This window comes from Acinonyx jubatus, chromosome D3, assembly GCF_027475565.1.
Source record: "Acinonyx jubatus isolate Ajub_Pintada_27869175 chromosome D3, VMU_Ajub_asm_v1.0, whole genome shotgun sequence".
In the NCBI taxonomy this organism is placed as follows: domain Eukaryota; kingdom Metazoa; phylum Chordata; class Mammalia; order Carnivora; family Felidae; genus Acinonyx; species Acinonyx jubatus.
The window spans coordinates 69,776,179-69,794,223 of record NC_069392.1 but is presented as its reverse complement, the minus strand read 5'-3'; the positions used below and the strand labels follow the sequence as shown (position 1 = coordinate 69,794,223).

The window sequence follows — 18,045 nt, the reverse complement described above, 5'->3', positions numbered from 1 at the left end:
CATATGGAAGTTAGAAATCCCCTTCTCTTTGTGTATGTATGCTTGTGTTTTACTTTAAGAAAATGCCAGAAACTACTACAATCTTTTCTAACAGAGTTACCCTGGCCGGTAGAAGTATGAGGAGAAAGTCTGACATGCAAAGTTTACGGTGGCAAATTTTCCAAAGCATATTTGCTTTAAAATATAATCTCGGGACCCAGTCTGCCTTGGAAAGAAATATGGTGTTCAGAAACGTCAGCACTGCCTGTAAACATGTGGCACCACCGAAAGATAAGAAGTGTTTTGGTTGAGACCTCAAGGTTTAAATCAGGGCTTGTTTCCAAAGGAGGGAGATGGTACCAGATGACCCTGGTGTGCGCAGTGGAAAACATTCTAGGAGCAAATCACATGCATTTGGAAATCTTAGATTATTGGATGCATGAAAGCAGAAACGCAAGCCAGAGAGGGAAAAAATCCTTCTCATAAAAGATGCTTTGGAGAATAGAGTGCTGGGATTCCCCTGAAATATGCAGTGTCATTCATTCCCACTCCAGAAATTAAAAATACCCCCTTCCACCCAAAAGTTACCTCCCCAAATCTCTTGTCCAAGTGTCCCATTTCTGAGAAAACCATACTATAGCCTGCAAATACGCTGTACTCCCCAAGAAACTTTCAGCAGGGCTTCATTCAGGAATTTAGATAGGATTAAGGCTCTTCCTCTTCAATGAAAACAATAAGGAAGTTTGCTGAGAGGTTAACTTGCCAAAGAATAAATGTAAGTCATACACACTGAGAAGTTATAAATCTCTCCTCAGAAAAAAATGCCTATCAGCAGCTCAAGCCAGCCCAGCTTTTAAGAGCATTAAAGCAAATGCACTAAGCCTAATATATTCACATATAACACATGTGGTGGCTGTTTCACATGCTTCATAACTCAGAGGGTAACGGCTGCTGTGTGGAAAATGGAAGCTATGACAGGTTGCTGGCGATTTATACTGCCACACTCACAGAAGAGTGGACACCCAGGCCATTCAGGCACCCTCAGGTGCTGTCATGCTTCACTCAACAGCAAACCTAGATGGGGGCACTTGATCTGCTATGGTTGGGGGATTAGAAGGGCTGATACTGGAGGCAGCAAAGCCTCATTTCATCATGTCCAAACTATATAGACTCTCATAAATTGTTTTCAATGGAATGTAACGCAAACATAAATATGAAAAACTAATTAACATGTATATATGCTATTGCATTCGTTAACATCGAGCATCTAAAGTTTTCATCTCATCTGAGGTCCCAAGACTCTACTTAGTACCTCTGCTTGTGGCTCAAGTCAAATATATAAGGAGGTGGCATCTTACAAAAGCCACGTGAAAAGCCACCACCCTCCTCCGGCACCTCGTCCCCATCCTATGCCAATACTGTTCAGAGATGCCCTTTGTTATGTCACAGTGATTTCATAAAATCTACAGCAGTTTCGGACTCTATCTAGGAAGTGGGAAAATATCCAGGGCTATTGTGCTAGTCTCCATAATCCTTTGTTACTAATCAACAAAGTCTTTGAAACATCCTGCTGAATGAGAATTTCACTTATCAGTAAACTAGACATTTGGCCTTATTAAGGGCACCTCCTACTGGTCCTTTCATGGAGTGAACTGTGCTTTCTTCAGCATTAATTCCCTTCTATGTTCCTGAAGAGGGGAAACTGCTACTGAAGAGGAGAAACAGACTAACGAGCAAAGACCAGAGTGATGTGAATTAGCAATATCCCAAAACTGCACCATCTACTTTCCCGGGGCATGAGCAAAATGCATCACAATTCATTTGTACATAACAGCAACAATTTAGAAGTACAGAACAGCTTAAAGATTTAGACCCGCAAACCTATCCACAGGCATATCCCTTTGTATATGTATATTTTTGTCTGCCTTTGCAAGCATAGACTTGTCTGTTGAAGTGAGGTTGAAATTAAAATAAAGCAGTAATACTGTACAGCCCCAACTCTCTATATAAGAAACTTCAATAAAGGGGAAGGGAATATTTAACTAATTTAAATCTTCGTAAAACATATACAAATCTCTATTCATTTATCCCCACCCTTGCCAAAGTCACTTGGGTAATGGCTTTACAATATTTTAGTGTAACTGACAAAACGTCATTGTCCATTTTTGCACACCTTTGTCTAATGCAATGTTTTCAGCCAAGGCATTTCAGGCCCAGACTGGCAGACTTTCCATCCAGGAAGGATGACCCCTCTAAACTTCCCCTCTCCTTCTGTGGGGGCGTCCCAAACTGCCTGCGAGAGCGCAACTCTTGTCTTCTGTGCACAAGGGTCCTCCTGCAGCAGCCTCTAGCGTCTAGTGAGGAGGGAATTTTAAAAAGACACCTATTCATTACAGCGAGATGCCCCCCCCGCCCACCTTCAGAGGGAGTAATTGCTGAGGACAAAGCTCTGGGAGCTGGGAGAGAGGAGCTAGGGAGGAGGGGACCGGCCTAGAGGGAGGAAGGGAGGGAGCGCGCGGGCTGCCTGTCGGCAGATGCGGCTGTGAGCGTGCGCGCGCGTACACACACACACACACACACACACACACACACTCACCCCTGCGTGTACACACACACACTCACCCCTCGCGCTTGCTCACTCTGTCTGGCCAACCCCCCTCCCCGCAGCCCCCACCCCCCCTCCCACACACACACTCCTCACTCTCGCTCGGCTCCTTCTGTCAGGCCAAACGAAGGTGAGGAGTCCGGTTGGTGAGGTTGCGCAGATTCCTGCTTGAGTGTGGCAGAGCCAGGATTTGGGGAGCGTTCAGCTGGCCCCGTGCTTGACTGAATCCCTAGCCGACGGGAGAGGCGCATTCACCACTGGGTTCGCAACCCTGGGCCTGGCAGCGCTTAGCAGGAACAAGAAAGCTGGAGCTGCAGGCTCCAGGGACGCAGGGGGCTTTGCTGTGATTTACATTACATTCCGGGTTAATTTCCAAGGCGTGGGTTGAGGGCTTTTACTGGACGCCTGGCCCCAGCCTGAGGCTCCTTTCCTTTTTGATAAAGAAAAGGGAAAAGGTGGTTTCCAAAGGGAATTGAATGCTCACCGGCTGCTCTCCCCTCCTTCTCTGCCGAGTCCATCTCCTGTACCCCAGTGCCTATCTACACTTGTGGTGAGGCCCGACAAAAAGAATGGACATCATAATGAGTCATTTTGCTCTTTTTTTTTCTGGCCATGGAAGCCCCCAGCTCCCTTTTAGGAGACTGCAGCAGCCCTGAGCATCCCTCCCTGCTAGAACCCAATCCAATCGCCAAACAGTTTTGACATTTTTAATTAGAAACTGTGCTTGCCAAATGTCAGGGCCAGAGGGCTGGTTCCCCAGAATATCAATTATTTGGAGTTTGGAAGTATCCTGGAGATATATGGAGACTTAGCTTGCTAACTGCATTCACCGTTAAAATAAAATACAATAAAATAAAACATGCCTCCCTCCTCCTGGCAACTCCGTTCCTCTTTGGGCACCACCGTCCTTTCCTCCAAAGTGCCCAAACACATTAGCTGTCCCCTTCTCAGTTCTTAATCACCAGGGCTGAAAATCCAAACCTGAGTCACACAGAAGCACATTCTCAGCCCCACCATCTACATTCCACACTGACTTCCTCACAGCACCCCCCACGACCTCCCCTACTTGGTCCTGTTGCCCCAATTCTCCTTCTTGGTAGGTTTCCAAGGCTTTAAGGATCCAACCCAATTCCTTTCAACGACATCCCCATCGCCTGCCTCCTCCCTGCCCCAGCCAGTCAGCTCTCCAAAACAACTCAAGTATTTGCAAAACGAAAGATGCAAGAAGCACCAGATTTAAAAGAGCAAAGGGGCACCCCTCTCCCCAGTCGCCAACATCCTCTGCTCCCCCCCCCGGGGGGGGGGGAGTCTTCCAGTCTTTTATCATCTGTGAGGAAATGGGGAGGAGAGCGAGCACAGATTATCTTGCTCTTTCTTCCACTACCCCAATTCTAATACTCCCCAGATGAAATAAGGAAAGGGGGCATGGGGGGCAGTGGAGGAGAATAAAGGAAAGAACCTCTTACCGGTGACTTGAAGATGTGCGCTGAGCAGGGAAGCTCCGAAGAGTACAAAAGCCAGCTTGGGTACCCAAACACATCCAAGACTATTCTCCATATTTCAGCCAACACCTTCGGGGCCGGAGGTCCTGGGCAGTGGCGGCACTCACACACATGCACTCACACACGCATGCACACATGCACACACACGCGCCGAGCCCCTTCGGCTTCCTCCTCCTCCTCCTCGTCCTCTTCCTCCACCTCTTTCTCCACCTCCCCTGTGCCTCTTCTGCCTCTTTGCTCGTCCACTGACAGAATCAGCAGCAAAAGGAGGCAGCGAAAAGTTCCATTCGGTCCAAGAGATGCCAAGCTCCGGTAAAACCTTAGAAAACTAACTCAAGGAGACAGAGGGAGGAAGAAGAGGGAAAACCGCTCTCCACGGGGTTCTTGAGTCATCAATAAAGAGAATATCCAGAAGGGACCAAGAGGAGATAGAAAGCAATCCTGTGGCGGGGCTGTGCATTAAAAGGTCGAGGCTGGTTCCCTGTCCAAGGCTGGATAAAGTTGAAAAAGAAAAATCCGCAGGAGATCTGGGGATGCTGTTTGTCTTCCCTCCAAGAGCCGAGGGGACCCGGGGAGGAGAGGCAGGGGTCTGCGGGGTGGAGCGCTCTCACTTGTTACTGGGGTGTCCGCCAGCGGTGTGTGAGGTGGGAGTTGGAGCCGTACTATCCATTGATCCAGAGAAGTGGAGGGCTGGAAGGGAAAATGTGGAGACTGGAGGGAAACGCACTGGATCAGGCAAAGACTCCACGGGAAGGGGGTGGGGGCAGAGAGATGACGGTGAAGGGAAAAAAGAGCGGTCGGAGGAGGCTTCCAGCAGCTGCCTTTGCCTGGTCTACATATCAATGAGCAGGGATGCCCTCTGTGGGCAAAGCGTGGGAAGTCACTTTTGTCAATGGAGCCGGCGAATATTCTGAGTGTCTGGGGTTTTTCAGCTATCCCTTTTGACACTCAACCTTTGGGAAATGATTGTTATTTGACTGTAAAACCAAGACAGGTGTTTAAACTGGGTCAGAGGGCCAGGGCATTTCCTTTTCTGCTTTCAGCATTATTTAAAATAGAAATTTTCATCTGGAAAGAATCGCCTAATCCAACTCCCTTCTAGGACAGATGGGAAACCTATGTCCAGAAACATACAGGACAAATGCAGACCACTATTTCCTGACACAGCAGGTTAGGGTCCTCTTCATAAGACATCTTATTTAGTCTGTGTTCTCTTCTCCGGACATGATTTGATTCAGTGCTTCACTCAACAATTCTTAAAGCATTGCTATGTTCCCGGTGCCCTATTAGCTCCCATGAAATATAGATATGATGTTTAATAAGACCCAGTCTCTATCCTTAAGGGGTTTGTGATCTGTTGGAAGAGAGGCACAAATGGATACTTTTAAAAATCATGATAAATATGATGGTCCATCTAATGAGGAGATGCTCTGTTAGGGAGAGAGAACAGTGAAGCCCTTTCAGAAAATCGTTTTAAACAGACTTTCTTTGCATATCTTATCTCCATTGCAGGAACTCAAGCTCCTTTGAGAGGAGAGTTTGTATGTCATTCATCTTTGTGCTCCTCACGGACCTCGTGTAGGACTTATAATACTACGCACGCTAATATGTTTTTGCTGAATAAGGGAACTTACAAATGAATGAACTTGGCCAGGAAAGATGATGAATAGAAATGCCACTCTGGTAAAAGTTCTTCTAAGGGGGTGTCCAGATGCAGGTTATCTCCACCCTTCACTCTGTTATACTATTTCTTCTTTCTCTCTCTTCCCTACACTCTCCAACTCATGAGTTTGAGAAGAAAAAAAATATGAGTATCTATTTTAAAAGAAGTGCGGGAAGGCAGACTTGAAAATTACAGGATAAAATCATTACCAGGAAAAGTCCCGTGATACTAGAACTGGACCATAGTTTTTATAGACCATTAGCCATATCTGTCCCTTCCTGCCTGGGAAAAGTTAAGATAAGTACTTGTGATCTCCAAATTGAAACCTTCTGAGATAGTGAGGATTTTTAGAATGGAATGGAATTCCCTGTGAATCCCAAGTTTTCATAAAACACTCAAAGCTTCCTTTATCAGGGGATGAGGTCTGTATAGGTGCACGCTCAGGGTTTAGAGCAAGAATCCTTAACTGGGTCCATGGATCTTTCTGGGGAGTCCCTGCTGACAAAATTCAGGGAGCTCAAGAATATCCTAAAATTTTATGAAAAATGATGGATTTCTGTGCACATGCTCTTTTTTCCTGAGGAGGTAATCTTTAGCTTTCATTACATGCACAAAATGAACTCAAGCATGCCCCCTGCTAAAATGACAGAAAGATCCACTGGATTAGGAAGTATGGCATTAGGAGAGTCTTGCAATCTCTTCCTGAGATAGTCATTAAGTTCTCTGTTCTCCTCATCAGTAAAAGTATATACGCAAAGAGTAGGCGTGTAGGAAAGAAAAATAATCATTACTGTTCAAATCCATTTAAATGGACACCACTCAGTCTAATACAGTATGACTAATGATTAACTTGCTCTTAGCTACAGTCCTTGACTCTGGTACCCTGAGTAGCCAAAGCCATCCTGGCCACTAGCCAATAAGCTTCTCTTCCTCTTAAATACTCATTTGGTTCTACAACTAGCTTCTGACAGTTGCTTATACTCAGGTTCCCAGTATGCCCTCCTTCTCCTTAAAAAGATGACTCCAGCTTGATTTCAGGATCTCCTCTCAGAAACACTTCAATATTCTCTGATTCATAGCACAGTGACTTATACTTGGGAGACATAACACTTTCTCATTGCTCCTCGTAGAAGTGCCAGGCCCATTTCCCACTTAGCTTCCTTATCAGGAAGAAAGGAAACCGGAAGATCAGTCAGGAAGAGGAAAGAAATGGTAGCCACAGGAAATAGTTTAGTATAATTAATGCTTTCCACATAGTCTATACAACATTTGGTGCTTGCGTTCCTCTTCTGGGGTTTAATCTTGTAATAAAACATACGGGAAACCAGGCACACTTCTCAGTTCTGAAGGCAAATTAATCAATATTAGCATTTCTTCAAACCACCTGGACCCTAAGTTATGTGTGTGTGTGTGTGTGTGTGTGTGTGTGTGTGTGTGTGTGTGTGTGTGTTTGGGAAACAGAGCATTAGGAACATTGGTTTTCTGAGATTATCCCAGGAGGATGAGTCAAATTCAGGATATTTAATTCTTTTTAAGATCCTCATTATGGAACTACATCTCTTGTCCTACCTTAATTCAGATAATTATCTTAGTCAATTTCTATCCATCTCCTAATATCATAATCTAACTTTAAAAGATACTTTCTATAACATGTTTTAGAAATTTATTTGCAAAGACACATTTAGTCAAATGGTACATGTTAGGCTATGAATCTGACTACACTGCAATCAAAATTTAACATTTAGGTTAGTTATTAAAGAATGCTAATTATTATACTAGGTATTTGGGCTATGAAATACCTATATGGAATATATAACTATAAAGAAGATATGCAGGCTCTTGGGTGGCTTAGTTGGTTGAGCATCTGACTCTTGGTTTCAGCTCAGATTGTGATCTTACTGTTTATGGGCTCCACACTGATGTACTGCCTGCATGGGATTTTCTCTCTCCCTCTCTCTCTGACCTTTCCCAGATTTCACTCTCTGTCTCTGTCTCTCTCTCCCTCTCAAAATAAATAAATAAACTTAAAAGAAAGAAGATATGGTCACTGTCTTTTGCTAATTTAGAGACATAGGGTAAAGGGATGTATTTCAGTTGACTTTTTTCCCGTCAGACTTTTTGCTTCCTTATTTTGGTAACAAGTCTCACCTTGTGCTGAAGGTGAGACTCCTCCACATTCTCAACCACAGAGTCCATGAAGTAGACCCTGAATCCCTTTAGACATGGAGAGTAGCATATTTTTCTGATCATGGTGACAAAGAGCTGAATCCATCAGCTAATCAGGTCAAATGGAGACATTTTCTGGGACTTCTAGAAATGAGAAGCTTTTTGCTTTTCATGAGGGTAATTCCAAGAGAAACCTCTTTTCCCTCTGGACTATGGAAGCCTATGAGCTTCAAAGAAGGTGCTAACAGAAGAGAAATCTTGGAGCTTCCAGCAGACCCTTATGAGAAACCTGTAGTAGGCAAAATAATTTCCCCTCCAAAGACACCCACATCCTAATCCCTGGATTGACTTCCATAACTATAAGATAATACATTGTTTTAAGCCACTAAACTCACTATAGTTAGTTTTGGAAACTAGTACAGATTTTGGTACCATGAAGTAGTGACGTGAGATGCTGCTACAAAAGAAAAAAAAATGTGCAGCTGGCACTGAAATTGAGCAATGGGCAGAAGCTGAAAGAATTTTAAGGAGCATGATCGGGAAAAAAAGGTAGATTTCCTTGAATAGCCTGTTGGTAGAAATATGGATCCCAACAGTGCTGCAGGTGAGGGCTCAGAAGGAAATGTGGAACATGGTATTATAAATCCTTGATTTATAATGGCAGAAAACTTGGCAAAGTGGTGTCTTCTAGTTAAGTGATGAATGTGAATATTAACTGAAGAGATTTCAAAAGTCCTACAGATGGGACCTGATTTATCTTTGCTGCTGCTCATGGTAAAAGAGAGAGATTGAAGGGAGAACCATTAAGCAAAAAGAAGGACTTGATGACTTGGGAAATTCTCAGCTGATCCAGATTAGAAGAGACACTGAAATTAAGAGACTCATGGCGCAGAGATTATGCTCTGGAAAGAAAGCTAAGGATGCCACTGGATAACCTTTTGCTCAGGCCTCAGAAAGGTCAAAAGGTCAGAGTATTCAAGTATTTAGACACATGGAGCACTCTTTGAGGAGACTGGGCATGTAACTCATGGATCCTCTCAGCTACTTCAACAGAAGACATGAGTGGAGAAGGGATGATCCACAAAAGATCTGTAGAGGAACCTTTTGTCCAATGGAGTGAATCCTCAAAACATATATGGGAGACCAACAAGGTTCTTCAAAATATTATAACAGTAGAAACTTCCAGGCTGGACTGAAAGGGACAGGGAGAACACAAAATGAAAAGGACTATTGGAAAAACTCTATATAATCCTAGAAATCCTAGAAACATAGGGTTTGTATACATTCCTAGAAATTGTACAGAAACCCTATACAGCCCTATACAATCCAACAAGAATATTCAGCTGCAAAAATATGCTACTCTTCATGAAAAAAAAGGGAAGGATAATTCAAAGGGCAGGGGTAGGAACCTAGGGGAGAAGAGCCATGGACCCGGAGAATGAAGCTGAGAACCACAGAGAATTATTCCCAGGCCTTGAAAACTAATATTATTTGGTTAGCTGGATCTCAAAATTGCTGGGACTAGTAACTCCTGTTTTTCTCCTACTTTCTCCCTTTTAAATGGAAATGTCTATAGGCAGTTTCCTATGCCTGGGGCACCACTGTGTTTTGAAATAAGATAAACTGTTTTCTAGTTTCACAGGTCAAAAGAGAGTTTTCCTCCATTATGGATCATGCTCAGACTCTGACCTAGATCTGGTTTACTGGATTTGAGACCTTTGAGCTGATGAGATTGGGATGAGATTTTGGACTCTGAGTTGATGATGTAATAGATTAAAAGTTGGGAGGTGGTGGTTACTGGGTAGGGGCTAATGTTGTCTGCATGAGGGTGACTGTGAATCCTTTAGGGCTAGAGGGAAGACTGTGGAACAAGGCGGAATAGATGGAATAATGACCCTAAAGATGCCCATATCCTAACCCCCAGAATCTTGTAAATATGTTATCTTAAATGGCAAAAGGGACTTTGTGATGTGATAAGGTTAAGGATTTTGAGATAAAGATACTATCCTGGATTATTGGGGTGGCCCCATTATAACCACAAGAGGTCTTAAAAATGGAAAGAGTAAGCAGAGAGTCAGAGTTAGAGAGGGAGGTGTGATGATGGAAGCAGAAGTTAGAATAATGCCATTATTGGAAGGGGTCTACAAGGCATGGAATGCAGGCAGTTTGCAGAAAGTGGAAAAGGCAAGAAATGGATTCTTCCCTTGAGCCTTCAGGAGTAACACAGCCCTCTGGACACCTTGACTGCAGCAGATTTTTCTGAATTCTGTCCTCCAAAATAAGATAATAAATTTGTGTCGTTTTAAGACACTAATTCTGTGGTAGTGTGTTACAGCAACAACAGAAAATAATACAGACCACAACAGTGAAGCTGAAATTGCAGAATCAGAGGAAATGGAAGGAAAGAAGAAGCTGGTCTTGGTGACACTGAACTAAGTCTCTTTTCCTGAAGCCAGCCCTGCCTTTGGGTTTCTCAGTTACAGAAGTGAAATAATTCTTTTACTGTTTAATCCAAGTTAAGGAAATTGGTCACCTTGTACAACATCAAGAATCCTAAATAAGCCAATTAAAAACTAAGTTGATCTTTATTAAGTATATTTTCACACCATGAAATTTATGGCTTTTATCCAGTTTCAGTTTTCCAACTAATTTTTTTTTATATTTCAAGTTTTTATTTAAAATCTAGTTAGTTAACAGATAGTGTAATACTGGTTTCAGGCATAGAATTTAGTGATTAATCACTTACATATAACACCCAATGCTCATCAAAAGTGCCCTCCCTTAATACCCACCTCCCATTTAGCCCATCCCCCACCGATCTCCCCTCAAGAAACCCTTAGTTCTCTATAGTTGAGTCTCTTACTGTTGCAACTGACTTTTAAATGGCAGAGACCATCAGAGGTCTAACTCTGGGTATGTGATGATATGACAATGAAGAGAAGGCTTTGTTTTTATTATTTGTCAACAAGCCCATCTCAAGGCTCACTACACATATAAAAGATAACACGCTGGTTAAAAAGAAGAACTAGAAAATTTTCACTTTAAAGCAGTTTTAATCTAAATAAAGAAGATAAACACGCTGTATGACCTAGAATTAAAAACTTCATAATGCAATAGCAGAAAACTACTACAGCAGTTTAAAGGAAGGAGAAAATGAGGTGGTTAGAGATGACTTCTTGGGAAGTAATAAAACTCTCACAGAACTATTAACCTACCAGCAGAGTTTGAGGTGACTATACATATGCCAAGTTTGGGAGGCTGAAATTAAATCAGCCTGAGAGGAAAGGATAATCTGAGTAGGGACACAGTAGGAAAAAAATCCAATTATGAGAGAATCCTAGAGAGTGTATACTCTAAAAATACCCAATATTTCTGGTTTTTAACATTTTCTAAGGTATAAAAACCACTTAGCAAAAGAGACAGCTGAATCACTTTTTTTTTTAATCTTTAAAGAATAGGAGGCATTTGTGCCTGAGAAATAGACGTGCTTCCTTGATTTACATGAAAAATGGAAATGTTGTAGTTATTTCTAACTGCAGGCAAGTGAGCTTGAAATCAGTCATAAGCAGGAAATAAAAAAAAAGATGATTAAATACATGATTTATAAATACTTAGGAAAGGATGTAAGATCACTGGGAGCCAGCATGGGTTCACTCAGAATAAATTCCTGCAGACTGAAACAGCTAGAAAATATTAAAGACAAATCCTATGTGGGTTTTTCAGTGAGGCATTTTACAGTGTATTCATGAAAATTACTGTAAATACTTAAGTTAAAATATGACTTAAACAATAAAACAGTTTGATAAACCAAAGTAACTGAGGTGACAGTTCTCCTGTGACTTATCACAGGGTGCTGCTTTCCTTTGCCCCCACAGCATTTGTGCTTTAATTGATACCTGGAATAGAGATACTAACCTGCTTAACAAGTTAGATGGTGATATAAAACTAGAAGGACTAATATATTTGTGAATGACTTAAAAGATTCAAAATGATTTCAGCAAGGTGAAACAGTGAAATTAATCTAAAAAAATAAAATAAGAATACTTGTAAAGGACTGCAATTAATAACCAACCCCCCCCAAAAAAGAAATTTCAATTCTCTAAATAAAGCATTGGAAAGCAGGAATTTGACTTCAACTGAGTGTGGGAAAAATGAGCATTTTAACTGATTGTCAGCTTAATGGAAGAAAACTGTACAATGCATCCACCATACAATCCAGCATCATGTTAACACCACCTTAGATACGGTGCTGTACTGAAGCTAGGGTGGTAAAACTCATTCTGCTGTGCACCCAACAGTATACCCTGAGGTTCCCTATTTAGAGGGAGCTTTAATCCAAAATTATATGCCCTCCCTCTTTATTTTTTAAATTACCTTTTCTTCCTTTATCACCCTGCAATTGTGTGTACCTTCCATTGGGTTTAGAATTAAAGTCAATGAGTCCCTGTAAATACACATATTTTGTATTGTATTATGTATTAATTATAAATCAATATTACAAATAATAAATCACATAATATTTAATATATATTTAAGAATTTGGAAGCCATTATAAGTGGTTAAAGTCCAAATGGACTCTATGAGGAAGTAAGCCTGAATAGAGAAAACGGCTTTTTATGGTGATGTCCATGGATGGAGAAAGGATGATAATGTGTGCCTCATTACCACTCTGAGAATAGACTGGATTTCATATGGAATGGAAGAGGAGCATGCAACCACCATTTATATTTTCATTATGTGCCAGGTTTTATGCCAGGCACTTTCAATGTAGTATCTTGTTTAATCTTCCTAAGAACTTTGTGAAGTATTATTCTTCCCATTCACAAATGAGAAGCCTGAAACTAAGAGAGTTGAAACTACTAGGCCAATGTCACATAAACAAGTGCAAGAGCTCAAACATGAGCAGGTCCTACTCTATGGATGCCCAGTCTTTCCATGCTGCCTTCCAGCTATATATAAGGAAGTAAGGCTGCCATAAGGACCAAGTCCTCAGAGAGGCACTGTGTCTTCTCTGTAGAGAGCAATGCCTTCCTTAAGTATGGGCTGTATCTTTGCAATAGTCACCTCATGTATTTTTGTAAAATCTTAGATAAAGAACTCAAGAAGAGTAGGACCCTGAATAAATTCTGGTAATGGTGTGCTATAAGAAATGGCGAAGGAAATTACCCTGGGATCTGGGAGATGCTGGCTCAAAATGCTCTACTGAAACTTCTTAAAATGGCTATGATGCCTGAACATTAGAAACTAGAATGGATCTCTTCACATCTTTTCAACCAATAGTCCCTAGTCTCCAGATGGCTGCCCAAAGGGAGAGCAGAGCTAGCTCCATCTAAGCAATCATCTTACAACTTATCTTCAGGCACAGGAGTATTTCTTTCTATAATAACCCATGGCAATGGAGGAGAGGAAAACGCCTTACTGATTTCCAAAATGGGAAAGGAACTTTCCCTCTGTCTCAAAAAATAGCAAAAGCAAGTTCTTTTGCAAGTAGGAAAGTGTCATTTTTGCAGTTGAATACTCTTGAAAATTGCTACTTTGGTACAACTCTATTCCCTGGTAACTGAGGGAGTTCTCCTTCTGAGGCTGGTTAAGACTGCTGCAGAAATAGCCTATTTGTTGCTACAGTGGTGAACCACAGAGGTTTAATTGAATAATTTCCTACTTCTAGTTCCACCATGTGAAGTATTGCAGAAGACTCAACTACTGGCCTTCACCCATGAGAAAACTTGTGATTTTTTTTTCTTATAAAACGAGGGCTTTCTTGCCCCACGGCACTGAGAGTTCTTAAGAAAAAGGAAAAGGAGACAAATTCAGTTGTTTTTGTTTGTTTGTTTTTTTATTTAGGTGAGAAGGGAAAGGAAGCAAAGGAAACTTGAGAAACCTAGGAAGAAAAGGCTGAACTCTGTATTGGCCAGAAAAAGTACCAGATAAGACAACAGGAGAGAAATCACATTCCTGAGCTGCTATGCAAGAAAAGAGAACTGAGAAATTTATAGGATCATCATCAAACCAAATCAATGAAGGAGGTGAGGGAGGAACTAATTTTGTCCAATGACTTTTTAACTAACATATGAAAATGTTAGCACTTTAACTTCTACATGCCGTTCGTCATGAACATATTGATTGCATCTCCAAATTTTTTAATTAGTAGTTTGGAATAGTTTCATGTTTATTTCACAAAAATGAGAAATGTAAGTTTTTTAAGCTGTTGTTTTAAGTAACTTAAAAGGCCAATGCAGCATTAGAGTTTAAATTGTTTTTCATATATGAAAGATCACCTTCTCATCAGCAGGAAACATGTTCTAAAATATTTTACTTGTGGGGGGATGCTTGGGTGGCTCAGTTGGTTAAGTGCCTGACTCTTGAGGTCATGATCTCATGGTTCGTGAGTTCGAGTCTGACATTGGGCTCTGCACTGGCAGCACGGAGCCTGCTTGGGATTCTCTCTCTCCCCATTTCTCTGCACCTTCCCTGCTCACTCACTCTCTTTCAAAATAAACAAACATTAAAACAATAAAAAAAATAAAATATTTTCCTTGGGATATCTGACTTTGTCCTTGAAAATGATGGAAAAAATCTTCATGCAATTACTTTCTTAGGTCTTAAATATTTTTTTTTAAAAATTAGCAATACGAGACAGGTTAATTAAAGACAATACATGTATAAAATGAACTAAAGTGTAGACCTTAAAATGATGCTACAGAAAAAGAAAATTAATGTCATAGACTTTATGACATCTTAAGTGAAAAATAATCCAAATTTAAAGTATTGTAATGATCCTATTTTTCTAATATGCCACCCTGCCCCCCTCACATACATACACCATTCTTGTATGGTAGAAAGATCATGGACATAAGGATTAGTGAAACTTAAGTTCAAATCCAATCCAGGCACTATATGACTTTAATCAGGCTAAAATCTGAGCTTCCCTTTCTTCCTCTGTAAAACAGAGATATAAATATTCCCAAGCATCACTGTGCTTCCAGCATTTACTCTATACAATCTCTTCTCAATAAGCCAGATTGTTTCTTTTAAAGTATAATTCAGATCATGGCCCTCTGTTCAAAATAGATCTTTCGTCCTCCATCTTATTCATCTCACTCAAATCCAATTTCATATCACACAAAACTCAAATTCTCAACAAGGTGGGTTTAGAGGAAACATACATCAATGTGACAAAAGCCATATATTAGAACCCACAGCTGACATCACAGTCAGTAGGGAGAAACTGACAGATTTTCCTCTAACATCAGTATGTTTACTCTCACCACTTTTATTCAACAGAGTTCTAGAAGTCCTGGCCACAGCAATCAGACAAGAAAAAGAAGAGGTATCCATATTGATAAGGAACAAATTAAACTGTCACTGTTTGCAGATGACCTAATACTATACATAGAAAACTCTGAAGACTCCAGCAAAAAACTACTAGAAATAATAAATAAATTTTGTCAAGTGGCAGAATACAAAATTAATACCTCCAAATCAGTAGCATTTCTATACACCAATAATAAAGCAGCAGGAAGAGAAGTTAAGAAAACAATTCCATTTACAATTTCTCCCAAGAGAATAAAATACCTAGGAATAAACTTAACCAAAAAGGTGAAAGACCTGCACTCTGAAAACTATAAAACATGAATAAAAGAAATTAAAGATAACACAAAGGGAGAGATATATCATTTCATGGACTGGAAGAATCAATACTGTTAAAATGTCCATACTACCCAAAGTAATCTATGGATTCCACGCAATCTGTCAAAATACCCACTTTTTTCCCCCACAAAACTAGAAGAAATAATCCTAAAGTTTGTATGGAACCATAAATGACCTGAAATAGCCAAAACAATCTTGAGAAAGAATAACAAAGCTGGAGGCATCACAATTCCAGATTTCAAGTTATATTACAAAGGTGTAGTAATCAAAACAGTAGGATACTGTCACAAAAAATAGACACATCAACCAATGGACTAGAAAAGAGAGCCCAGAAATAAAGCCACACTTACATGGTCAATTAATCTACGACATTGAGGCAAGAATATACAAAGGGTAAAAGAGAGTCTCTTCCATAAATGGTGCTGGGAAAATTGGACAGTTAAGTGCAAAAGAATGAAGCTGGACCACTTTCTAAGACCACATACAAAAATAAACTCAAAATAGATTAAAGACCTAAGTATGGACCTAAAACCATATGAATCCTAGAAGAGAACAGAGGAAGTAATGTTTTTTCTTTCCTTTTTCTTTTTCTTCTTTTTTTTTTTTTTGGTAGTAACTTTATTATGGGACATACCAACATTTTTTCTAGATATGTCTCCCAAGGCAAGAGAAACAAAAACAAAAATAAACTATTAGGAATACATCAAAATAAAAAGTGTTTGTACAGTGAATAAAACCATCAATGAAACAAAAAGTCAATCTACTGAATGAGAGAAGATATTTGCAAATGATATACCCAAGAACTATAAACAACTCATACAAGTCAACCCCAAAAAACAATCCAATTAAAAAATGTGAATAGACATTTTTTTTTCCAAAAAAGACATAGAGATGGCAACAGATACATGGAAAGATGCTAAACATCATTAAGCATCATGGAAACACAAACCAAAACTATGGTGAGATACCACCTTATACCTCTCAGAATGGCTAAAATGAAAAAATATAAATAACAAGTGTTGGTGAAGATGTGGAGTAAAAGGAATCCTCATGCACTGTTGGTGGGAATGTAAATTGGTACAGACAGAGTGGAAAACAGTACGCAGGTTCTTCAAAAAATTAAACCTAGAAATGCCATATGATCTAATATTTTCACTACCAGGTATTTACCCAAAGGAAACAAAAATACAAATTCAAAAAGATAGATGCACCTCTTTGTTTAAAGCAGCATTATTTGAAATAGCCAAGATATGGAAGCAACCTAAGTGTCCAGAGATAGAGAACTGGTTAAAGAAGAGCTATAGATATATACAATGGAGTATTATGCAACCATCAAAAAGGACAAGATCTTGCCATCTGTGACAACATGGATGGATCTAGAGGATATTATGTAAAGGGAAATAAGTCAAAATTTAAAAGACAAATACCATATGGTTTCACTCATATGTGGAATCTAAAAAAGAAAACAAATGGATAAACAAACCAAAAGCAGAATCGTACCTATAAATACAGAGGACAAACTGATGGTTGCTAGAGGGGAGGAAGATGAGGGGATGAACAAAACGGGTGAAGGGCAGTGGGAGATGTATGCTCTCAGTTACGGAATGAATAAGTCACTGGAATAAAAGGCACAACATAGAGTACATAGGCAATGATGCTGTAATAGCACTGCATGGTTAACAGATGCTAGCTACACTTATGGTAAGCACAACATAATGCATAGCAATGTTGAACCACTATGCTGTCACACCTGAAATTAACGTAACATTGCATGTCAACTATAACTCAGATTTTAAAAAGTTAAAAAATGCAAAACTCTTATGACTATAATGACTATAAACACCTCAAAGACCTGTACTTCCCTTCTTCATTGTCTGACCCTGTTTGGTAAATGTCCCCTCACCCCATGCACTGCTTTGGCCTCTAGCCTCCTACACATTCTGGAACATACAGGATACCCTCCCACCTCAGGGGCTTGACACACATTTCCTTTGCCTGGGACGATCCTTGATAGATACCTGAATAGCTTTCTCTTTTACCTCTTGAGCTCTTTGCTCAAACATCACTTTTCTCAGAAAAAACCTTCCCTGGCCTACTTTCTTATAGAAGTTGCTGGAGAAAGTACAATTTTAAACCAGGAGATTCTTTTGTGTTCTTGATTTTTTTCTCCACCCCACCACTTCTGCTGGTTACTGTTCACTCATCCCTCAGGTCTCAATTCAATCATTATCTCCTCAGAAAAACTATCATTGAGTAGATCAAATTCCCCTATTACACCCACTCATATCCCATTCCTATCTTTCATTGTACTTATCAGGTGGTCATGTTATATTTAATGTTGATTAATGCTTGTCTTTCTCACTAGAGTGTGAGCAAAATAAAGACAGATTTTTGCTATTATACTCCCAGCAGTGGTGTCATGACTGGCACATAAGAGGTGCTCAATATGTACTTTTTGAAAGAATGAACACATTGCTATT

The 18,045-nt window shown here is 40.3% G+C and overlaps 1 protein-coding gene across 2 annotated transcripts in view; it reads right to left on the bottom strand.

Moving 5' to 3' along the window:
• DCC (DCC netrin 1 receptor) overlaps positions 1–4,899 on the bottom strand; it is a 1,130,837-nt gene extending 1,125,938 nt beyond the window's left edge. For both annotated transcript variants that reach the window (XM_027068985.2, XM_027068988.2), the window contains exon 1: positions 4,051–4,899. In XM_027068985.2, the coding sequence (XP_026924786.1) occupies positions 4,051–4,141 (91 nt within the window). In that variant the 5' untranslated portion in view covers positions 4,142–4,899. The remainder of the gene's footprint in view (positions 1–4,050) is intronic.
• Positions 4,900–18,045: the final 13,146 nt, after the last annotated feature.